This window comes from Kryptolebias marmoratus, linkage group LG17, assembly GCF_001649575.2.
Source record: "Kryptolebias marmoratus isolate JLee-2015 linkage group LG17, ASM164957v2, whole genome shotgun sequence".
NCBI classification, from domain to species: domain Eukaryota; kingdom Metazoa; phylum Chordata; class Actinopteri; order Cyprinodontiformes; family Rivulidae; genus Kryptolebias; species Kryptolebias marmoratus.
Window position 1 is genome coordinate 18,709,145 of NC_051446.1, and position 24,069 is coordinate 18,733,213.

Here is a 24,069-nt window from a genome sequence, read left to right on the forward strand (position 1 = left end):
AAAAAGACGATATCTTTTAGCTGCGTTTTTTTTTTAAAGCCTGCAGAAATATTGAACATTTCACGCGTTCCGCTTTAAGCCAACCTTTAGCAGTTTTTTTTCCTCCTTTTTTATGCAAACAAATGATCGATTTAACAAACAGCCAATTAAAGTCCAAAACGATCCAAATCACTTTCAAGTGTAACCAACTGTTTCAAGGAGGAATCCGGAGTAAAGGTGGGCCGGAGTTAAACGCCATGCAAATGAGGTTAAATATTTATCGCTGGCGATTACCACGCGGCCAGTTTGTATCTGTTACAGCGCGTTTGTAACTTATTAACAACCCGTCATCCCGCTCGGAGCCGTAAATTGGGTTTTTATGAGCGTTAGAGGTGAATGATATCGATTCATCACCGGAGGCACCTTAAGAGGCGGGTCAACCGAGTGAAGTGACAGATCACACAGCCAGTGCCGTGCCTCTCGGAGTGAGCTCATACATAAAGATTGACATGTGCTTTATCAAACCAGAAATCGGATCTTGTCTTTACAGCCAATAATTGAAGTTGCCGGGGAGGGCACATTAGTGTAGGTAAGGTTTAATGAGACTCCATTGGATTGTAATCAGCGTCATGTCGGATTCATGTAAACTACAACATTGTAACAAAATGGCGACTGTTTAGGTGACATCAGTAACGCTGGGAACGCTGACATTTATCAGCTCAACTGAGCGGAGCACAACTCCCCGGGTTTGTTACGTTACTTGTTACCGGTTTTCCGCTTTTGTTTTGTTTTATTTTTCAAATGTATTTGCGCTCGTCGACTGAATGTGGTCGACTCGAGCTGTCAGGGGGGGGAAGAGAAAAAAAAAAGAAAAAGTGAGCTATTGATTATTTATGCGTGCGTCGTTACTGCTCGCGCCGATCAGTTTTGCGTCGTTTTGTCGAGCTGTCAAAAAAAAAGTGGTCTCGCGCAGGCAACTAACGGTTAAACTTTGATTTATTTATTTATTTTTATTTTATTTATAAAAGCACTAATGCGTGTTTGCTTTCGGTTGTCGAGAAAGCGACACGACACGGTGATATTTTTAAACTTGTGAAAAAAAAAAAAAAAAAAGACAAAAGGAATCTGAAACCGAAAATTATTTACGTGTCGAAAAAACGCCACACTTTTCCTGAAGTGGGTGGAAGTTTCTAGCTAAATGTCATAGAGTGGAAAACTTGCTGTTGTTGGCAAATCGTCTCCTTTTTGAGCAGGACATCTGGTTTGGTGTGCAGATTATAGTGTCAGACTATGGATTAAGTCACTTTGATTTCTTTAGCAGCCATGACAGCGCCTGCATCTGTTTTTGTCCATCTGTTTCTCGTGTTTTAGCACATCTTAAAAAGCCCTGCATTCCTTAGGCTTAGCCTTTACAGCCAGTATGCTATAAGCTACTTTTTATATTGTGTCTCAATATGTGTTTGTGTTTCTCCTTTTTTCGTTTTCATTTTGTTGTTTTTAGATCTGAGCTTGGATTCTAATAAAACACAGCTCCAGGTCAGCTGATAACCTCCGCTGTGGAATTTACTTGTGCCAACTTTTCCTCGAGTTCACCCAGGGATTGAGAAGATATATTTGCGGATGCTGTCGTGGAACATAACTTCCTGGCCGTGCTAAGGATGTGGATGTACCTATTTTGCAGCTGCAGAAAGGGGGAACCTTTATGGATCACGTTTTTGTGAGGCTTATTGTTCAACCATGGTAAAACTTGCGAACCCTCTCTACACGGGGTGGATTCTCGAAGCAATACAGAAAATCAAAAGGCAAAAGCAGAGGCCTTCGGAGGAGAGAATTTGTCATGCGGTGGCGACGGTGCACGGACTGGACAAGAAGACCGTCCTTGAGCAGTTGGAATTAAGTGTTCACGATGGCTCTATCCTCAAGGTTACAAACAAGGGAAGCACTTCCTACAAGGACCCAGGAAATCCTGGAAGAGTTGGATCAATCTTGCCTGCAAACACATCTTTGCCATCAAAGGAATCTATATGGAATTCAAACGATCTCCGCCATATTGATTGGAATAAAATACTTAGGACCGCCATCGAAGGTCTGGATGATACCCACGGCTCCTCACTAAAGAACATCGAGAGATATCTGAGGAATCAGGATGACCTCTCGAACATTGTTGACAATCCTGCTTTTCGGCAAAGGTTGCGACTGGCGGCGAAGCGGTCAGTCGGCAGCGGCAGATTGGTGAAAAACGGCCCGCGGTATAAGCTCAGCCATGGCGGTGTGGAGGTAAGGAGCTCCAGGTACCCGAGCGCTTCCCCCTTGGTCCTGTCGTCGGTGACGCTCCTCCCCCATGAGCGCAACCAGGTACGGACACACCTGCGCACTCTCACACGTCCACCCCTCATTTCACCCTTTTAGGCTTTTTTCCATTTGCTTCTGCTGCTGCAAAAGGAGGCGGCCCTATGGCCTCAATAATTGGGTTTTTTTGGAACTTAAATGGAGCGATTTATGTGTCACTTCCAAGTTGGTGGGATGAGATTTTGGGTTACAGCTGAATGGAAAGTGCTCAATAGGAATTTTACAATTATAGTCCTAATCTTCGGGATTTAAGCCCAGGAGGTCAGAAATAATGCCCATCTAGAGTCCATCCCTTTAAGGCTGTGTTGCTAGTGGTTTCCATAATAAGAGAGCCTGGATAATCAGAAAGTCATGCTGACAGTGTGTGGTAGGCAGCCTGCTTTGGGCTTCCCACAGGTTATGTAACTCTAGCCTAATGACCTTAAAGGATGTGGCCAGCTATCTTGTGAGTTGCAGTAAAATGGATATTTTATTGGTAATTTGCAAGCGCACGAGAGCCCGTTGCGGAAGAAAGCCAGCATATTCTCAGGCTACGTGCAGCTCTTACGAGCTTTGTGCAAACAAACTTGCCTGAGAGAGAGGAAATAAAACCCTATAAACAAACTTCCACATTGCATTCTTTCTGCTGCTTTCTGTCACCTCCAGGGGTGGCTCGGGCCTCTCAGAGTTTCTGCTGCCAATGCTTGGCAATGACAAACGAATGCCAGGGTTTTGCGATTGCGTTTTCAATTTCAGAACGAGTGCATGGGGGCGTTGGACGCAAAATGGTTGTCGCCGTGTAGCTGTGCGAGCGGCGTGCAGTCATCTAGTTTGTCGTGAAGGCTTCTGCCGTGTCCTGTGTGGAGGCTTATTAAGATTAAGTGCGGTCTCATACTTTATGCACAAGTTATGCAGCTGAAGTGGTGAGCAGCATCAGGCAATAGAGATGTCACCCCGCTCCTCGCCAGTTTCACAGTGAATAATCAGGAAGCGACACCTTGATACTGGAGCCACAACTGTGACTGTGTCTGTGGTCAGGCCAAAAGTGAACTGTTTTAGAGACACGGTGTCCTGCCACGGCTCTCAGGAAGGCCTGCTGTTTTCCATTTGGAGCATTTCAACCTATTGCTCCTGGCCTGATGACATCACCCCCCCAGTTTAAGGTTTTAACATTTACTTCAAAGGATGAGACGTATCTGCCTGCTTAGTTGTTAAGGCGCATCGAGAACGTGTGTGTTGAGAATAAGAGATACTTTGAGGGTTAAAAAAGAAAACAGTCTTGGTTTAGAGTTTATTAGATTCTGAAGAGACTCTGGCAAGGAACAAAGACAAGGAATGAGAGTTGTTTTTTTTTTTTTTTTTCCCTGCTGTGTTATGCAACCACTTGAGCTCACTCTGTCTACCAGCAGTGTTCTAATAGGACCCCACCCCCTCACTCAGGACAGCCTGCTCTTTTGAAGCAGCATAATTTCCTGTAATGTACTTAATTTAGAATCCCCATGTAAATCATCAGCGTCTCTTCAGCTGTGTTTGTCTTCCTAGTTTTGCATTTTAGCCCTGTGCAGATTGCAAATTGCTATTGATTTTATTCGCCAGACCTAAAAATATTCCCTGTGGAAATTTATCCAGTTCCTGGATCAGACTTCACGGGCTAGTTTGTGGCGAGTATGTTAATAAAACATAATGGTATTCAGTTTTCTTCCTTTTAAAAGTGACTGTCTGTGTGCTCTGAGAACAGTAGGAACAGAAGCTAAACATGAGCTGTCTGAACGTCAGTTTTATCACTTCCGTCTGCAGTTTTTCATTTTTTAATCCTTTATAAAAATGATGCACGTGGCTGTTGCGCCTTCAAATAAAGGGAAAACATTCCAAGCAAGGCTTTGTTGTGAAATATCTTTGCCTGCGATCAAGGAAGAACATTCTTCCTTTTATTTCAGCTGAGTGAATGGTATTTGACCTCTGAGAAGTGTTTTTCACTAACAGCCTTTGTGTAATCCAGGTAAAATATTTGGGCGTGTAATGGTGCCTAAGAGTCATTGTTAATGCTTAGCAAAATATTATTTTAGAAATGTCAGAAAATAAGAAAAACCTTGCCATAATAAGGTCTAAAAAGCTGATATTTTGTTTACAAATTGCTTGTTTTTCTGACACAAGCTCTGCATCCGAAAGGCAGATTTTTGAGAAGTTGAATAAAACAGAAAGTACTAAGAAATATGTAGATTTTTAAGCCTACTGAATGAGACCGCCCCCATTTATAGATCTGGCCGACATTCATCTGAGCAAAATGTGTTTTGATTTTCTTCTGTAACACAAGGCAATTACACAGCCACAGTGTTAAAACCTGCAGGTGTAGCCTCATCACATGTGAGGATTTTAGTGATTTTTATGCTGTTCGAGCAGCTTTTAATGCCCCTGCACGCTTTCAAGTATTGACCCAGCAGGTTGGAAAATAGAGTGATCATTGATGTGGTGGTAAACTACTTCCTCTCACTAAAAACAGCTCACTGATACAGCCAGGAACAGTGACATCAGTTGCATATCTTCGCCCCGTGCGTCGCCTTGGATGCAGTGGGAACCTGAAAGGATGCCCTGACTCTGCTTTGGCTGCCAAATTTAAAAGAAAAAAAAAAAAACAAGAAATACTTTAACTCAGCTGGAGGTCATATCCAGTGCAGATTTGAAAAATGCAAATTTGGTTTAACTCAGGATGCTGATCTGCGTCATAGAAACCAGGAACTAATTATGGGCATCCCCAGAGTGCCATCCAAAGCTCTAGTCAATTGTAAGGCCTTAGTGTGTAAACTGATGATGAGGTGGGTTATTTATGATCACACCCAGTGAGTGATATTTTCCATTAAGAACTTCCTCTCAGCAGTCTGTTTGTTGCTCCTCTAGAGGCTTTTGATTTTGAGCTCATATTTAAAAATTACCTTCATGAAACCCTCGGTGCAGTGTGTCTGTTTGGTTTCGATTTGAACCTCAGGTTTAGGCCATCTGCTGCAATGAAGTAATGACACTAAGTCTCTGCTCTCCCTCTGAAGTCAGCCTCCCTTTTATTCTGAGTGATCAATGGAGAAATCCTCTTAAACCTTGAGCTCATATTTTACTTCTTCTGAACTCAGCAATAAGCCCTTAAATGAGTGTTTGTTCTGAGGCTCGCAACATTTACAGTGGATCATGGCAGTAACAATGTGAGCATGTTATATTATTGAGGTAATTTGATTACATGCTGGTTAATCCTTTCAGACTCGAGTGCAAGCTTTAAGAATTGGATTAAGCCCTTAAACTATGATTACCAAGATCACTTACACATTCAGATGTAATGGATAAAGGAGGTGGATCTCAAATGCAGCATATCTCTGAGGATGAGAGTAATTTATTATTCATTTCTAGTCTGTGAGAACGCTGCTCTTTTTTTTTTTTTTCCTTATTCTTCGAGCTTCTGCTTTCAGTTGATATTTTTTGCGGCTGTTTCATTAAATCCACAAGCTGGTTTTATCTTCTTTGGCTTAACCAGCAATATCCCGCTACAGCAATTTTTCAAAAAATCCAAACAAAACACTCACTCAAAAACTAACAAGACTCTACATACAGTGCACAGCCTGTTTATGTCTTTCAAACTGTTTGTTTTTGTTTGTTTTTTTGTTTCTCTCCCCCCCCTACCCACACTCAGCTCCGGGTCGACCCCATCCCAATATGCAGTTTCTGTCTTGGAACGAAGGAGTCAAATCGGGACAAGCAGCCAGAAGAGCTGCTGTCCTGCGCAGACTGTGGAAGCAGTGGTAAGTCAGCCACGAAAAACACAAGACTGAACGGCTGTTCTCAGAACCAAAACGTACTTAAAGCAAGACTACGGACTCTGTAAGGCACTGAGCTGTTAGCGAAGGTGCAAAAGAAAAAAAAAGTGTATATAAGGAAGGGAGGTGGGGAATATGGTCAGAAACCTCTAAAAGCATCATAGTTTTTTAATCAGTATCTAGTTAAGATATTGTCAAAACAATAAAGGTTTCAAGTTTTGCTGAATGCCTTGAACTTTGCTTCATTTATCAGGCAAGTGAGCAAAACAATTCTTGATAATGAAACAAGCTAGTTTTTAAATTAAAACTAAATATGAAGTAACTATGCACAGAGGTCACGGTTGTGTATGAACCTCTGTTTGTAGGTTTTGGTTTAATTTGTTCTCAATACAACAGAGTAGTTTATTTAGTAGACTAAAAAAATGTTTTTGTGGGATGTTGTGTAAAGAAATGCAAGAAAGCATTGAGTTGTAGGCCAAATTCTGACTATTATGGTTAAGATACTGAAACGCTGGTATTCTATATTCTCAAAAACATGAATGATGAATTCCAAAATGTCAGTGAAAGTTTTTCATGAAACACTAACCTGCATATATTTCAAGTGCAGTCATTTATTAAAAGGTTGCCAGTAAAGCTAACCTAACAGTTTCACAAATAGAAGCTGCTTCTATTCTTTTTTTTCTTTCTTTTTCCTCAATACTGAGCACTGAGCCGTCTTGCCGAAGTAAACTTTATTGAAAGCGTCCGTTTGCAGAAGTGGCGGGTTGTTTTTGCCTATATCCGGTGTTGGAGGTACACTGGGGTCGGTTAATTGACCTATTAAGTGTAAGCTAATAAGTCGCAGGTTCTGGCCACGCAGGAAGGCTGATTAAAACCTGTAGTGTAAATTAACACATGGTTCAACATTCATAAAAAGCACAGTGTGTGACATTCCATAAAGGCTAACATTGCTAATGTGCTGGCTCTGATTTATAGACAGCTGCTGCTCTGGCAAAAAAAAAAAAAAAAACCTTTTTACAGTTTCTGATCCATATACACAAGTTCAACACAGCGATTAGGTGATTAATACCACTGTTGTTTGGATTTGTAATCTTAAAAAGGTTCACATGTTTAGAAAATAGCTTTTATGGTATTACTGGAGAGTCTTTGCATCATATAGTCCATTTTCTGGAGGTTAAAATGTTTGTATCCCTCAATATATTTGTTTACAAACAGCTTCATTGCTTTAAATTGCTTAATATATTTAGTAATTGACTATATTTTTTACAGATTTGAGCCTAACAACATATAAATCATATACATCTCTACAATGGCATGGCTTATGTTACAGCCTTGTTTTGCCACTTTAAGGAACTTTTTGGAAGAACAGTGTTGACACTGAGTGGCTGAAGGAATCTAAATTACTTGCGTGCCACACAGGGGCAAATACTCCAAGTGGCCATTAGAATCTGAAATCAATAAAGTCATTTTCACTCAGTTCAGATTCTATTATAAAGCAGCAGTTATAGTGGTGCAAAGATCAACCCTTTTCCCGCTGCAGACTGCTGGCATTTCCTTTAGTGTTCTTTTGTTCCAGTAAAATTACCTCTACCAGTCATTTATGTTTGAACAATTATTTTAAATGCCGTGAGGAATTGTTCTCCCGGTGACATTTTTATAGCTCAAATTTGACAGAGTAGCGTCGAGGTGGTTTTCATTAACCACTTGTAGTGTACACAAATTGTGCTCTCACTGTAAAACAGCTGTTTTACAACCATGAGAGGGAGCCGCGTGAGAGGGAAGGCGAGCTTTTACATGACTTTCATGGATCGGCTTCCATTAGAAAGAGTGCTGCTGCTGTTTCTGCCTCATTAAGATCAAATTATCTGTAATTAGCAGCTCAGATGTTTGATCATACTGTTTTTAGACGCAAGTTGTGGCGAGGAGAGAAAGTGGCGTGGACGCACAGGCACACCATTGTTTCCGTTTATGATTTACTGTGTTAATATTTAACTTTATTGTGTGAATAGATGGAAAACTTTATCTCTAGCTTGTTGGCTCAGTCAGTGCTGATATATGTCACTCTAATATGTATTTTTGTTGCTCCTGAAGGGCATCCATCATGTCTAAAGTTCTCCGAAGAATTAACCTTGAATGTGAAGAGATTAAGGTGGCAGTGCATTGAATGCAAAACCTGCAGCTCCTGTCGAATACAAGGGAAAAATGCTGTGAGTATAATAGTCAACACACCATTTTCAGTGCTGTATATCCCATTCCGTGGCTCCCCGAGGATTTGTTGAGATTTGTAAATGCTCTCATGTGCACAATTGGGCTTATTTTCTAAAAGAAATTAAATGACAGTGGTGTTACATGTATACAACTGGGACATCCCTCACACATGCCTGCTGTTCCCTTTCAGGATGAGATGCTGTTCTGCGATTCGTGTGATCGAGGCTTTCACATGGAATGCTGCGATCCGCCGCTTTCAAGAATGCCAAAAGGTGAGGTGTTTACACTGTCTGGCTTCTCTTGTTTCTTCCCTTCTGCTGTCAATTCAAAGCCTTTTCTTCACAGACGGCCGTTTGGGGCTGTCACTCAGCACACAGAAAAGCACCAGTGGCTTATTAGGGGCTTTGCATGCATATCAAATTATTTCAGCATCCCTGGGGAGATTTTTTTTATCTCTGCATTAGAGTACTGACCCTACAGCGAGGCTTGTAATGATGGTGCTGGTACTGTAGTAGAGTATTTGGCAGGCAGTTCATACAAGTCACATAGCTTAGGTCGACAAGCTGGCACGAAGTCTATTTTGGTGGTCGGAGAATTGACCCTGTGTTTTTTCTATGGATTTTCACTTTGTGCTGAGTAATTGATTGTCATTGTGAGCTGGTGGGATTCTCGCCAACGCTTTGTATTAAAGGAAATGTTTCAAATGACTGTACTGTATGTCCTCTCGATTGATGAACCCACCAAAAACGGTACACTCTCTCTGTGCTTGGACACCGTCCAGGAACCTGGATCTGCCAAGTCTGCAGGCCAAAGGAGAACGGGAAGAAACTGCTGCACAAGAAGGCCGATCAGATCAAACGTCGATATGCAAAGCCAATCGGAAGGCCGAGAAATAAGTTCAAACAAAGAATGTGAGCGGGCAAATATTTGAAAAACATCCCCCGAAGTGATTTTCTGTTTCCTGTGCCCTCTCAAACAACGAGCTGTTTTGTTCTTGTCCCAGCAGGTCTGGAACCAGTGGTGATGGCTCCATGGTAGCACTTGGAGGAAGGGGGTCACCTGGTAGGGGTCAAAAGATTACCGTCTGTTCCACACCTTCATCTGGTCATGCTGCATCTGTGACGGACGCCAGAGACAGATTGACTGTTGCAGAGCCTTGTTGTGCGGTCAACGCCACCCAATTCACCTCTTCCCCTCCCACCACCACTCCCTCCCTCACGCCCACCTCCACCCCAGCCACACTTACTGTTAACAAGAAAACCAAAGGGCTTATTGATGGGCTTTCCAAATTCTTTACCCCTTCCCCTGTGGGCCGTCGCTCGCGAGCCGTAGCCATAGAGTCGCCCTCCAAACAGTTAAGCTCTAAAGACAAGGGTCCGCCCAAACTGTCCAATTCACCAGAGCCGTTTGCCTTTACTGCTGATCCCTCTCAAACGATAACCCCTCCATCTTCTGCACTTCTTCCCGCTTCCACATTGCCAGGACTTAGCCCCCCCTCGCAGGTGTCCAGCAGCTCCACTTCTGCTAACTCGCCGCAAAGCTCTTCCAGCCAGTCTAGTGTTCCTTCCCTGAGTAGTCTCTGCAGTAGCAGTCAACTGAAGGGGCTTTTCGATGGACTCTCTCACATTTTTACTACTCAGGGACAGTCGCGGAAAAAGAGGCTACCAAGCTACGCCCCGCCTAAGCGCATGCCCCATAAGCAGGATTTGTCCAAAACGGGGCCACAGTGCCTTGGAAAGAACGAGTTTAGTAGAAATAGGTTACACTCCTCCTCAGCTGGGCCCGGCCGACCCAGAGGAACCCCTTTTAAGATGGTCAGTCATTTCAAATGCAACCCTTTCCTTAAAAATCACAGGACACTAGGCAGGCTGAAGTATAGAGTGAGCCCTCAGAAGGGAGCCCCCTCACCAGGAAAGGGAGACTTGACAGACGGAAGAATTAAGCCTGAGAATAATCATGGTAAGCAAGGCTCAAAATACCAGCCAAGACCTGCGTCTCCACACCTTTTTTAAGCTTCTTCTTCCTTATTTTTTGTTTTTATTTTAAAGCTTGACACTCGCAGTTGTTTTTCTTTCCAAACCAGAGAAGACACCCTCAACATTCTAACAAGCTACTAATCCTTTTCCTGATTTGAATTATTTATTTTTTTTAGTTTATTAACACGGTTTAGTTGCGTTTTGACTTGGCTGCGAAGTCTCCGTGGCTTCCATTCTCCCGCCCGTTGGCTTTTTGTCATAGTGCATGGCCCACTAACCCCCTCATGCTGCTCCTAGCTCTGTCCTTGACACTCTCCAGTAGTGTTGCACATTGTGATCACCACGTAGTAGAAACTGTAGTCACATCGCGCTCTTCCTCATCCCACCTTCACTCTTAAAGTCACTGTCTCCTCTTAACCTCACTCTCAGTGGTCATTAGACACGTCCAACCCAGTGATTCAGCCACCCAAGTTGACTCAGAGCTGACACGATGATTACACCCAGAATTGCTCTAACCCTTACATTTTACTGTCTTCAAGAATGAAGTCCGAGCGTAAAAAAAAAAAAAACCACACACACACAAAGAAAACAAAGTGGTTCATGTTTCAAGAAGTTCTAAACAAAAGTCCTGCTCAGACTCTGAATACTCCAGCAGCACACATCCATAAATATGCTAACGACCCATCATTTCCACTTATAATGGATTTTTATTTTGGTGGTTAAGTCACGGTGTTGATGTCTTTCATAAAATTACTGCCTGCTTTCCAACATCAGTTGCTTTTCATGTTGACACTCACTCCCTCTACTGCATCTGCTTCTTAATTCATGGGAAACTGTCTTGGTGGATGACTAAGCACATGAAAGCGGTTACGCAATTAGAGTGATTTAGTTTCACTTCATTACATTAGGGATTTTAATATAAACATGCAGAGATGATACATTATGAAATTCCTCCGAGACTCAGCCTCAAACAGACTCGGAAGCAGCACTCACAGTATAAGCACATTAGCATAGAATGCATTTATGAGATTATTCAGCCACGGCTGCTTGAAACAGGCTGGTGTCGATGTGCTCGTCTGATGCCTTGTCGTTGTTGTTGTTGTGTTGCTGTGCCTGCGACAGGCCACGACGTCGAGCTGCATGTGAAGAAGGAAGTCCAAGCGGAGTGTGTGGCCATGTTGAGAGACCACGTGACAGAAGAGGACACGGAGACGTTCGCGCGGGTCCAGGAACTCGCTGCTCAGGTGAGGAAGCGGGGCGAGAAGGTTCAGTCCGAAGGGGAGGAACATTATTGGGAAAAGTGTAAGCTGACGTGAGAAACTGTATTTGCAAAATAGGAACATTGTAGAATTAAAAACATTTAAGGCCTTTTAATATTTGTTTTTTTAATGCAGATGAAAACTCTTCTTACCACTTGCTTATGTTATGAAAACTAATGGACAAAAAAAGCAAATGCACAAATCTAACCTATTTATAAAATATAGAAATAAATTAAATCACACAACAAATACTGTCCTTGTAGTCTGGTTTTTGTATTTACCTACAAATGTTTTTGTTTGTTTTAGCTCAAATACCAAACCGTGAGTTTGTCATTTTAGTTTACGGTTAAACAAATTAATCTTTTAAACTGTACAGGATGGTATTTTATGTATATTTATCATCTCAGTAAACATAATTCATGCTTATTTTGTTATCCTGGTCGCATCATTTCATGTGTAGTTGTTGAATGCTAACAACAACAAAAAAAAGGGGCGTTAAAATAAACAAAGGCAGTAAGAGGAACCCACGTTCAATTTTTCAGATGATCAGAAAGGCTGATAATTTTGCAACAAAACGTTATTACTTAAGAGACCAGTGTTGGTCAGAATGATCATATCTTTTATTTTCACACGGGAATTGTGAACCACAGTCTCGATACGTGTCACGATGCAGTTATGCGAACTTTAACTTATCTGGGTCCCTGTATTTATCAGTTTGCTTTTGTAAAATCCCGCAGAAAACTGGATCTCTGATGAACACAGAGTTTATGCGATGTCCCTCTGTCATTGAGTTTGGGAAGTATGAGATTCAGACCTGGTACTCGTCGCCGTACCCACCTGAATATTCAAGGTAATATTCATATATTTCCCTCCCCCACTAGAGTTGTTGATATTTTCTTCCTTCTCTAGGCTACGAACCCTTGCACGCTGGAGTACAAACTGCAGCTCTCTCTCTCTCCTGCCTTTAACAGATTACACAAGCTTTATCTGTGTGAGTTCTGTCTGAAGTACATGAGAAGCAAAAACATTCTCCTGAGACACACAAATAAGTGTGGCTGGTTCCATCCGCCAGCCAATGAAATCTACAGAAAGGACAACCTTTCCGTCTTTGAGGTCAGCTTTCCTTTACAGCGATAGAGCAGTAACTGTATGCTGCATGAGATCTCACCAATAAATGAGCTCCGGGATAAGGAGGAGAAATACTCTGTTTGAACAGTGTCCCTTTGCTCTTTTTTTTTTTTTTCTTCTCCTGTGTTTAGGTTGATGGAAATGTCAGCAAACTGTTCTGCCAAAACCTCTGCCTGTTAGCCAAGCTTTTCCTGGATCACAAGACCTTGTATTATGATGTGGAGCCTTTCCTCTTCTACATACTTACAAAGAATGATGAGAAAGGCTGTCATCTTGTGGGCTATTTCTCCAAGGTATGAATTACAGAGTGATTTTTATGGGAAACGAAGGATTACCACACATCATTTTTGAACGATGATACAGATAGAGGAAAAAACCTCGCTGTAATTTGTCTGTTTTTGCAGCGAGGATTTTAAACTTCTATCTACAGCAGTGCCTAAGCTTATTAAGCTGAATTGTCAAGCCAAGAGCATTTGTTGGTTTCGGCTTTTTTTTTTTTTTACATTTGGGGGATTTGAAGCTGTTCTCCAAATTTACATAATTATAAAATTGACAGTTTGGGATTCTTTTAAACAAGGAAATATCACAATTTCCCCGACAAGATAAACATCAGATTAATTTCCAAACAGATTTGGTGATAATGAGTGCGATCATTAGTTGCAGACCTAATTCCTCACACAGTGGTACGTTTAAAGCGAAAGTCATTACCCTGTGTGTATGTGCACAGCTTAAAGACAAGGACAATGGCAGGTGCAGTAAATTGCCGGCTTCAGCAGAGCTCTGACATACTTGATCTGTTTCTCCTTCCCTCAGGAAAAGCTTTGCCAGCAGAAGTACAATGTCTCCTGCATAATGATTATGCCTCAGTACCAAAGGCAAGGATTTGGAAGGTTCCTTATTGATTTCAGTAAGTTCTTTAAAGCTTTTTTAGACCACCAGAATCACTCTGTTGTTTCTTTTTTTCCCATTGGTTTTTTACAAATAATTTCAAATTAAAGGGTGGATTTGTAGCTCGTGGCAAGGTGGTGTTATTTTGTTAAGGCTTTGAAAGGGTCTAATCAAGAGCATTCATGTACGGCGCTTAGGCAATCACAGATGATTAGGTGTGAGAAACAACATTCTGGCTGCTTTTATTATTTGGTAACTAGTAGTATTTTACCTAAGCATTTACTTAAAGAGCTGTTGCTATAGAAAATGGCCCCAATTCTCTCTTTCCCTGACTTGTGATGAGGTGTAGATGCCGCTTTTATGTTTTGGTGTAGTAAATGCAGCACATATAATATTTATAGCCTTGCGGTCCACTTAAGAAAACAGTTGCTGCCTTGAGTGGATTTCTGTGTTTAGGCAGGCGTTTTTTTGTCAGTATAGGCATTTTTATTATTTTTCGAGTCGTTTTCTTTGCCGACTTTGCGCGCGAGGAAGAGAAAGGGAAAAAAAAAGGGAGGAAAGTGAGCGCAGGGAGGGCGGGCGGTAATGGAGCATTTGATTTCCTGTTCACTTTGGGAGCCATTGAGACACAGAGATGCGAGAGGATCTGTGATATTGAGAGTGTGCAGATAACAAAGACAGGGATTAAGGGAGATTGAACACAGCTGAGTTCTGAGCTCTTTGAAGGCTTTATTGGAAAATGTAGCTCTGGAGCTGGAAGTTGTTTAGATTAAGATTTTCTGTTATATTGGATTGTTTTAGAAGAACACTTTGTCTCAGGTAACTCTGAGAGCACAACGCTAGTATGCGTGTTTGTTTGGAAAATGTCTCTGAACGGCTCTTTTGTTTTGATGTATGACAGTAAATTAAAAAAATTACAGTTTTGATTAAATTTTATTTAATAATCATTGCTGTTTGTTTTCAGAGGCTCATTTTCTTAACTGTTGTAATGAATATTGTCACTGTTACCGGAATATTATGCATTCAGTGTTTGGTGATTAGATTTGCTTGTTTGGTTTTTGTAGTGGGAGCACATTAAAAGGCATTAATTAATTTCATGTCTCCCGTAATGGACGACCCTTGATGGGGCTGTCATAAAACTAATTATACTCACATATGTATTAGTATTAGTTCTTTTCCTTGTTTGTTATGTCTCCTTTGTGTCGTCTCCTGTGAGAAATGACATTCAGCTGCTTCTCCGTTTCACTTTGTCACCGTTTCCTCTTTGCTTCCCTCTTTCAACCTCTTTTGTTGCCCTTGCCAGCTTGTATCATAGCTTCTGACAGAGGTTGAAGGAGTGGAAAGCTGATTGCCTTTCCTCCCTTTATACTATTTGAAGGTGAATCCCAACAATGGCTTGTTGTCACATCCTGACATGAATATCTAAACCAAAAAAGGATTGAATTGCAATCTGAAATAACCCAGCTGCAGCCTCTAGCTTGACTAAAGCATTTTGTTTTTTTGTTTGAATTGTGTCTTTTTAGGTTACCTTCTCACCAGGCGAGAAGGACAAGCTGGCTCCCCAGAGAAGCCGCTGTCAGAACTGGGTCGCTTATCCTACCTGGCATATTGGAAAAGTGTCATACTGGAGCACCTTTATAAGCACCCAGATAAACACATCAGTGTTAAAGGAATAAGCAGGGCCACGGGGATGTGTCCACATGACATTGCCGCTACTCTCCAGCAGCTCGGCATGATTGACAGACAGGATGGCAGGTCAGTTTCCGAGCCTCAGTCTCCTTCAGACTGCTCCGCTGCTTCTGTCTGCTGTCTGACTTATCCAGGCCAGAGAGTATTTTTAACAGCATATCCATTAATGCTGCTGAATATTGACAGAAGTAAGTCAGGTTAAGTACCCCCAAGGACACGGAGCACCTGGGGTCCCAAAGAGCTTGTCTTTGTGCTCGGATTTAACCACACATCCCCTTCTCTCTGCAGTGAATAGTGCCTGCTGCTGTTGTGAATGTGCTGACAACTCATATGCCTTTTTATTCTCTTTACGTTACAGAATTGTGTTGGTCAGAAGAGAAAGGTTGATTCAGAGGCACATGGAGAGGCTGAGGGCTAACCCACGTAAGAATGAGGTAGACCCGGATGCCTTGCGCTGGACTCCCTCAACGACTCTAAATGCCGTCCTTTCTGAGGAGGAGAGGGAGGCAGAGATGGATGTGAGTTCCGTTTTTCTGTTTACACATACCTTTAAACACCATTAGTGGATGTTTGATTAACTGAGGCCAATAATTGGACAATCATTCTCACTTTAACAAGAATGTTGTGCAAAAATTGCCCTACATCATCAGGTGATTTAATAGTTAGTAATGAATATTCCATGTGATGCAGTCTTTCAAACAGAAATGCTGTCATCATGACAAACTGACGTCCAGTCAGAACACTGCTTAGAAACCTACACAGATTCATTTGTCGTAATGTTAATTCCAAGCTCTTGTTTTGCCACTAGCCTCTCTGCTCAGATGTTCTGTCCGCGCGTGCTCCTTTCCCAGAGATAATGCGTCTTGTCCGTTTAATTACCAGGCTGAGCGGCTGAAGGAGCAGGCCAGTTGCTGGGAGAAGGAGGAGAGAGACGGCTACATGATGACTCATGGTGGCAGGCAAACTCTCACCAAGGTCCACTGCAAGATTCCCTACAGGACCTACGAACGCCGTCCTGCTCCCCCCTGGTCGAGGCGCATCCAGCAGCTGGAGGCAGTGAGTGATGACGAAGCCGATGACGACGACGACTCCGATGGCTCACCCCCCATCTTGACGAAAGCCCATGCAATGCTTGCAGCTAAGAGAAAGGTGACTTTTAGCGTTAATGGGCTTTTTCTGTCTCCATGAATAGTCTGCAGCTTTCGGTTCTACAATAAAGTGAAACTGCATGTATATCTAAATATTTTCCCTCATTAAAGACCATGTTGTTTACTTGAGTGTGATAGAAAGGTTTGATAAATATTCATAAATTCGGGGAAGGGTTCAGTGGCTTCCTCCTGGCATCTGGAGCCTCCCTTGTGTGTCTGCAGCAGTAGATAATGGATTGTGTTTTCACTGCTGGTGTCGAGACTTTGCAGGCTAAACCTTGTACTATTGTCAGTGGTTATGGTTAATTTACCGCCCTCTTGTGTGCTTCTTGCATCTGCTCCGTCTATATGGCACTGCCCCCTTGTGCTGCAGATAATATTACAGCTGGCTGCCGTGATGTCAGAGAGGTCTTTTCTGGAAACCAGAAAAGACTGATGCTGAGTTTATTTAGTGCATTAGTTACAGTATTGATTTCACATTCTGCTTGTGAGGGGTTTCAAAACGGAAAGCGGTCGAGTCGTAGGCAGTCAGTGGGAAACAACTGAAGAATGTAAAATATAGACTGTGGTCTGTGCTTGCTCTGCCTGTCTCATTTGTGGTTTTCCACACCAGGCTGCCTTGCCTAAACATTTAGTCTTGCAGTTGGGGTTTTTTAAACATTTAGCACAGAATCCTGAATGAACCTCTGCTATATCCTCATGGAGGTCATCCACCTAGTGCCCTAGTTTTCGGTTTTAACACTCGACTGTGAGGGGACCTTCTCATCGATTCTTGTATTTGCCTTTCAGAGCACTGTTGTTCTTAAGAAGAGAGGGCGTAGGAGGAAGCGAATAAACAGCAGCGTCACAACAGAAACCATCTCCGAGACAACAGAGGTGCTGAATGAACCGTTTGACAACTCGGAGGATGAGCGTCCTATGCCCCTGCTGGAGCACACCTCCAGAATGGGTAAGAGGGAGGAAGATGATGATGATGACGAGGAGGAGGAGACACAAAAGTACAAGACATCAAGTATACCAATGAAACGCAGGAGAGGTCGCCCAAGACTTGAGAAAAATGCACAGAAGGACAATCTTGAGCACTGGAATGAAGGTATTTCCATCTGTTTGAAAATAATTATTTACAATGCATTATTGACATTACTTTTAAAATTTGTTTCTTGCAGCAGATTCTTTTACTTCAATGGCAAAACAATAAAAATGTTTTTAAATTTTAAATCTTCAGGATCCAACATCGTCTCCAAGAGACCCGGCAGACCTCGTCCGGTGAAGAGGAAGAAAGGCTGGCCCAAAGGAGTCAAACGCGGTCCTCCTAAATGGAGGCTAAAGAACGAACGGAAGATGGGCTTTAAGCTGAACCTCTACACCCCGCCTGAAACACCTATGGAGGCGGAGCAGCACCATATTCGCACTGAAGAAGCAAAACACGAACCAGACCAGGATGTTGTCAGTTCCGACGAAGGCACTAAAGTAGGCAGAGGCATGGCTAGTCCAGATTTAACGCAGGAGGGACTCCACTCTGAGCCCCCAAGTCCCGCCGAGCATGGCTCCCAGACGTCAAGCTCCCCCGAAGGATCGCCTATGGCTTCACCAGTATGTTCACCTGCTCCGTCTGTTGATGCCGGGTCGCCCAGGCCTGCGGACCGAAATGACTCACCAGAACCCCCTGAGAATGACCAGCAGGAAAGTGGACACGTTCAAGACTCACCAGCCAAAGATGTGGAGCTCGGCGCCGAGGGTGCTGCAGCACTGGAGAATGACAATGAAGAAAATGGTGATGAGGAAGAAAAAAGAGTTCGACTCGAGGATCAAGATGCTGACGATGAAGAGGAAAGTCAGACCAAAACACCAGCACCTGAGAGAAGTGCAGAAGAGTCGGAGCAGAGTTTAAAAGAGACGCCGAAATGCACGCAACCTTTTTTAGATCCAGAAGAAGACAACGGCTCTGAGTTGAGTCAGCAGGTTGGTAAAGAATTGTGCGGTGAAGAAGAAGAACCAGTAACTGCTGCAGCAAATATGCAGGCTGGAGTAACAGAAACTACAGAGACCACACCTCCACCTGAAGCAGCAGCAGTAGCTTCAATAGTGGCTGCAGACTCCGATAATCCTGCAGACTCTGAGTCCGAGGAGGAAAGCACACCCAGCCCTTGTCCAACTCAGCCACCTCTTCCGCCTGCAGATAGTTCAAAAATGGGTCCTGTGCTGAGAGAGGATCACCCCGTCTGCACGGAGATTGACTCAGAGACTGTTCAAGCTGTTCAGTCTCTGACACAAGAAAGTGAGGGAGAGAATGTTTTCCAGGACTGTGTGGAGAGCCAGGAGCCCTGCAGGAATCTGCAGAACTATGCCCATGTTGCCCAAAGCCCTCAGCTCACTTCACTGGATGATTGCCCCCAGTCGAACCACAGCAGTCCCCTTTCCTCAGCGCAGTCCCACCCCAGCCAGTCTGTGCGCTCTGTTAACAGCCCGGCTGTCTCCATCCTCGAGAGCGGCTACACTCAGATCAGCCCTGACCACAGCGCCATCTCAGTGCCTTCGCTTCACAACATGGAGACGAGCCCCATGATGGATGTGCCGTCGGTGTCGGATCACTCCCAGCAGGTGGTGGACAGTGGATTCAGCGATCTGGGCAGCATCGAGAGCACCACGGAAAACTACGAGAACCCCAGCAGCTACGACTCCACCATGGGGGGTAGCATCTGTGGCGCAGGCCCCTCTCAGAACAGCTGTTCATATGGCAACATCCCCCCCAGTGGTCTGCCCCAGAGCAGCTGTGCTGTAAGCCAACAAATGGCTGCCGTTAACCCTGGCAGCTGCGGGATGATTCAGCAGAACAGCCTGAGCTCGCCGCCGCACTGCAACGTCAAGTCGCCGCAGGGCTGCGTGGTGGTGGAGAGGCCCCCCAGCAACAGCCAGCACAACCAGCACAGTCAACACAGCCAGCGCAGCCAGCACAGTCAACACAACTCCCACGGCAGGCACGGCCCACACAATCAGCACAGCCAACACAATCAGCTAACCCAGCACAGTCAACACAATCCTCACAACCAGCATAGTCACCACCACAATCACCACCTGCAGCACAATCAGCTCAGCCAGCACAATCAGCACGCTCAGCATAGCCTCCACAATCAACACAGTCAGCACAGCCAGCAGCAGCCCATGGCTCAGTGCGCCATACCTCCCAACTTCACCACCACCGTGCAGCTGGCGGACATTCCCGAGTCTGGCAATCCTAACTTTGCCCTCTATGAGAGGATCAACCATCAGGGGGAGTACGGCAGCGGGCACTACTCTCAGTCATCTGGCCTGAGTCTGGCTAAACTGCAGCAGTTCACCAACACGTTCATCGACCACCCTCACTCTCTGCCTTTCAACCACTCAGCTTCACACCCCATCACATCTTATGCAAACACTCCTTCGCTCTCATCGCAGCACTCCGGTCTGGTATCGTTGTCCCAGACCCCACACAGGGTCCCCAACCCACAGGTGCAGGTCACCATGACCCCTCCCCCAAATCTCAGCTCGCCACCACACATGATGCTACAGCCCAACATGGGCATCCCGTCCTCGCAGCGGATGCCCCAAATGACGTCGAAGAATCACATCACTGCGCGCTCCAAGTCGGCCTCGTTGTCCCACCACCAGCAGCAGATGTACTCCCGGCCGCCACAGACTGTCGCCATGCAGGCGCCATCCAGGACGCTGGCCGCCATGCCACGCATGAACATGAGCATGAACATCATGCCGGCGCCAGGCTACAATGTCAACTCTATGAACATGCCCTCCCTCAACGCCATGAATGGCTACAGCATGAGCCAGCCGATGATGAACAGTGGCTACCATGGCAACCATGCCTATATGAACCAGTCACCCCAGTACTCTATGCAGATGGGCATGATGGGAACACAGCCATACCCCCAGCAGCCCATGCAGGCTCCGCCACATGGCAACATGGTGTACTCTCCAGCTGGTCACCATGGTTACATGAACACGGGCATGTCCAAGCAGTCCCTGAAAGGGCCTTTAATCAAGCGGTAACTCTCTGCAGGACTGAGCTGCTTCTTTCTCACGTGCATTTGGCCGTTTGAACGATGCACTGATCAGGCCTTGTTTTTTTGTTTGTTTTTTTTTTCTCTCTCTGACGGTGTCTTTTTAATTTTTTTTTTTTGTTGTTATGTTTTATTACTTAAAAACCAGCAGCAGCACTTGTAAAGAATGCAAAAATTTTCATCAGTGAGTTAACTTTAAAGCTAACGTTAAAAAAAAAAAAAAAAAAATTCAAAAAGTATTTTTGTTCCTCCTGATGGGAAGCCTTACATCGTTATGATGAAAATCTATTTAATTAGTGTTAGTGTCTCTGATGTGTCTTTAGGCCAGGCGGGTTCGGAGCTCAGATGTAGAGATTTCATCAGTGCTCTTGCAGTTTTGTAGCAGCCTCAAATGAAGCCATTAAATGCTACAAGTGGAGATAGTGGCTGTTTGAACCTGTTCAGTGTACCTGTCTAACAGTGCTGACATTTAGTTTGTACTATACTCATGCCTTTGTATATTTAAATTATTGTACTTATTTTGTAAAGTGACAAAAAGCATGCTTCAGTCTCTGTTAGTGACAGTGCATTTGAGTAGTACTGTACAAGTGTTGTGCTTAATAGCAAGCCATTTAAAAAAAATATCTGGCCTTTTATTAGGTTTCCCTCCACAGGGACAAAGATGAAACTATATTTTGTTAAATCTAATGTAAAAAAAAAATGTAAACTTAGTCTTGTTTTCTGTTTGGTTTGAGAGGTTTTATTGCTATGTATGTATAATTCTGAAGCCTTTTGTAACAAATCTTGAGGCAGCTTTCTGTTTAATAAAGCAGACTGATTTCTGTCAAAAATAAGAAAGTATATCTCAGTGTTTGTACCCTGAAAATTCTAAAACATTTCAAAATGTCCAGAAGTGTGGCAGAATTTAAAAAGAATTAAATAATTATAATGATGAAATAACAATAAAGAAGATATAAATTTAGTCCAAAGTCGATATTTTACATAATGCCTTTAAAAGCTACGTTTTCATTCCATCTGTAGATTTGTTTTCTATCTTTATAAAATGTGGGATTTATATTTTACCGAATTGTAGAAGAATAGAGCCTGTGAATAGACCAAACTAAGCTAATGGATTGCATGTAAAACGCAACTTGTATTTGTGTTTTTATTTTCTTTTGTTTTGTTTTGTTTTTGGTTTTTTTGTTAATATTGCTCTTTTGTAGCCTTTGTACTTGTACAGAGTTGCTGGTAAGAACGGGAGGGAAATATCTGGCTATGTGCACTCGAGTCGAACAGAATGACATTCTTGTATTTATGACTTTTTCTCCTTTTTGTCAGTCACTTAAAAATGCTGTACATTTTAGCATAATAAATTATGATTGACCATGTAACTTAACGTGATTGTTCTCGTTTGATTTGAAACGTTTGCGGCGACAGATTTTCAAAAAATAATTGAAAATTTCAGTACTTCTCTCTCAAATTAGCTTAAATATTGCCCTTTAAACTTTAACCTGTCGAAGTCCCAAAGCAGTAATTATGCAGGTTCTCATGCAACTCCTGTGAGACGTAATGGTACTCGGATAATGTATTGAAGTCGACTCTCCGCTACTTCCACATCAAAATTAGCATCATCTGCGTCGGCCATCTTGGATTGGGTCGACTCCAAACGTTAATCAGCTGCAGATGTGCATTCAGTGATTAAATTCTGAGATTTTCAGTAAAATCCTTCCAGTGATTTTTGAGATATTTTGCAAACAGACAAATCTGACTCCAACAGTCAAAGGCAGCGTTTTAAAAACAAATCTTGCGCAATCAGTTAGATCTTGGGGTATGTGTTGGGGGCAGTGACTCTCGGCTACTACCACGCCAATTTTTAGCTCAGTATCTGTAAGATGATTGCAGCTGTAGCCATTTTTCTTTGGGTTCGCCGAGCTCGCCTACCTGTGGTCATTTTTAATGGGGTCGACTGGGAAATGTTAATCAGCTTTAGATGTAAAAATCACTGTTTTATTTTTTAAAAGTTTCATTAAAATCCATCCAGTGGTTCATGAGATATTTTGCTGACGCTGCAGACAAACGGACGTGGGTAAAGACATTATCACCTCTTGCCTTCAGCGGTGGGCGATAACAGTGACAGACGAGGTTACCCACAGTAAATGTTTACAGTGCTTTAAAGGATTTAATAGTTAATTACCTATCTACATATATATTTTATGTCAATATTCAGATCCTGGGAAAGTCAATTAGTCTAAGTCAGTTTAAATAAGATTAATATGCTTAGATTAGATTTGCACTTGTAGGTTGGAGATTTAGGATTTAACTGGATGGGTCTCATATCTCCGGAGTCTTCCCCTTTAAAGACTTCTCGAATGACTTAAGAGCAGAAATTATTAAATGATGTGAAATTAGACTCGACATGGAGTGGTCCAATTTCCAACAAAGAGTGCAGTCAGCTTTTCTTTCCCTCCAGGAGCTGCTGATCCAGTTCCCTCAGCTGCTTCAGGAAGCCCCAGTTGGGGATGATCCGCCTGTGCCTCTTCACGTGCTCGACGGCGTCCACCACCGTCATGTGCTCGTGGATCATTAGGTAGGCGAGGAAGAGAGTGGCCGACCTGCTCCGTCCCATCACACAGTGAACCAGCAGCTTATCTGGGAACAAAAAGAAGGGGTGTGTGGGGGTCAGTTAGCTTAAATTGAAACATTTTTCACTCCGTCTTGGTGTGAGGTTGTCTTACTGTCAGGATTGCTCAGCGTGTCCCGGATGAATTTGGCCGCAGGGTAGAAATACTGGCTCAGGTCGAATGTTGGGACGTCCTCTGCGACCACACCGTAGTAAACCACGTCCATGTCCCTGTAGTAACCAGGTCCCGTGTCCACGTTGTTCCACGTCCCCTCTGCAGCGTTCAGGATGTGCGTGACCCCCAACCTCCCCAGGGTAAACCTGTCCCTTGCAGTGTCCCTGCAAGACGTCAGAGTCAACATCCTTTAATGTGTCCCTTCCAGTTTTGTTTTTTGCATTTTTTGCATCTAACTGCATATTTTGTTCTAGTTTAACAGTTCGTATATCAAAACAGTGAACTCCTTCAGGCGATGGCTGCTAAGACTTTTGGTTTTTATTCTTTTCAAAGTCTTTACCACTATTAACAAAAAACAATCCCTTTTGAAATACACTGAGATCTCTTCATATTCTTCAAAAACAATGTTCTCGTTGAAATCTACTTCATACTTCTGCTAATTTTACTGCTGCAAATGCTAATTCTGCTACTGCTAATACTACTACTCTTAATGCTAATTCTGCTAATGCTAATTGTAGCTAATATTCTGCTAAATTCTGCTTGCCTTTTGTTACTTTTAGTATTCAACTTGCTTTTTCTTACTTTTAGGTTTTGCTAGAGTTTTGCTCCTTTTAGCATTTTGTTAGGTGAAGTTAGGATTTTGCTACTTTTTGTTGCTAGCATTTTGCTACTTTTAGCTCGAGATTTACTGCTTTTAGCTTTTAACTCGTATTTTGCAATGTTTGGCTAGCACAGGGGCGGGCAACCCTGGTCCTCGAGGGCCACTATCCTGCATGTTTTCCTTGTTTCTCTGCTCCAACACACCTGATTTGAATCAGTGTCATTAACAGGCTTCTGCAGAAC

General features: G+C 43.2%; 2 protein-coding genes across 5 annotated transcripts in view; one reads left to right on the forward strand and one right to left on the reverse strand.

Annotated features, from left to right (window-relative positions):
- kat6b (K(lysine) acetyltransferase 6B) overlaps positions 1-21,822 on the forward strand; it is a 22,744-nt gene extending 922 nt beyond the window's left edge. For 2 of the 4 annotated variants that reach the window (XM_017436786.3, XM_017436794.3), the window contains exons 2-17: positions 1,481-2,334; positions 5,981-6,089; positions 8,196-8,311; positions 8,503-8,584; positions 9,094-9,223; positions 9,319-10,271; positions 11,411-11,532; positions 12,285-12,397; positions 12,519-12,660; positions 12,807-12,968; positions 13,489-13,582; positions 15,087-15,318; positions 15,611-15,770; positions 16,135-16,401; positions 17,190-17,493; positions 17,626-21,822. In XM_017436786.3, coding sequence (XP_017292275.1) covers positions 1,717-2,334; positions 5,981-6,089; positions 8,196-8,311; positions 8,503-8,584; positions 9,094-9,223; positions 9,319-10,271; positions 11,411-11,532; positions 12,285-12,397; positions 12,519-12,660; positions 12,807-12,968; positions 13,489-13,582; positions 15,087-15,318; positions 15,611-15,770; positions 16,135-16,401; positions 17,190-17,493; positions 17,626-20,441 — 6,420 coding nt within the window. In that variant the 5' untranslated portion in view covers positions 1,481-1,716 and the 3' untranslated portion in view covers positions 20,442-21,822. Of the gene's footprint in view, positions 1-574; positions 726-1,480; positions 2,335-5,980; positions 6,090-8,195; positions 8,312-8,502; positions 8,585-9,093; positions 9,224-9,318; positions 10,272-11,410; positions 11,533-12,284; positions 12,398-12,518; positions 12,661-12,806; positions 12,969-13,488; positions 13,583-15,086; positions 15,319-15,610; positions 15,771-16,134; positions 16,402-17,189; positions 17,494-17,625 lie in introns of those variants that run through there. The other 2 variants (XM_017436777.3, XM_017436802.3) reach the window with 2 other exon arrangements.
- Positions 20,707-24,069, reverse strand: part of dusp29 (dual specificity phosphatase 29) — a 3,971-nt gene continuing 608 nt past the window's right edge. The window contains exons 2-3 of the mRNA XM_017436815.3: positions 23,167-23,390; positions 20,707-23,080 (exon numbers count right to left, since the gene is read on the reverse strand). Coding sequence (XP_017292304.1) covers positions 22,881-23,080; positions 23,167-23,390 — 424 coding nt within the window. The 3' untranslated portion in view covers positions 20,707-22,880. The remainder of the gene's footprint in view (positions 23,081-23,166; positions 23,391-24,069) is intronic.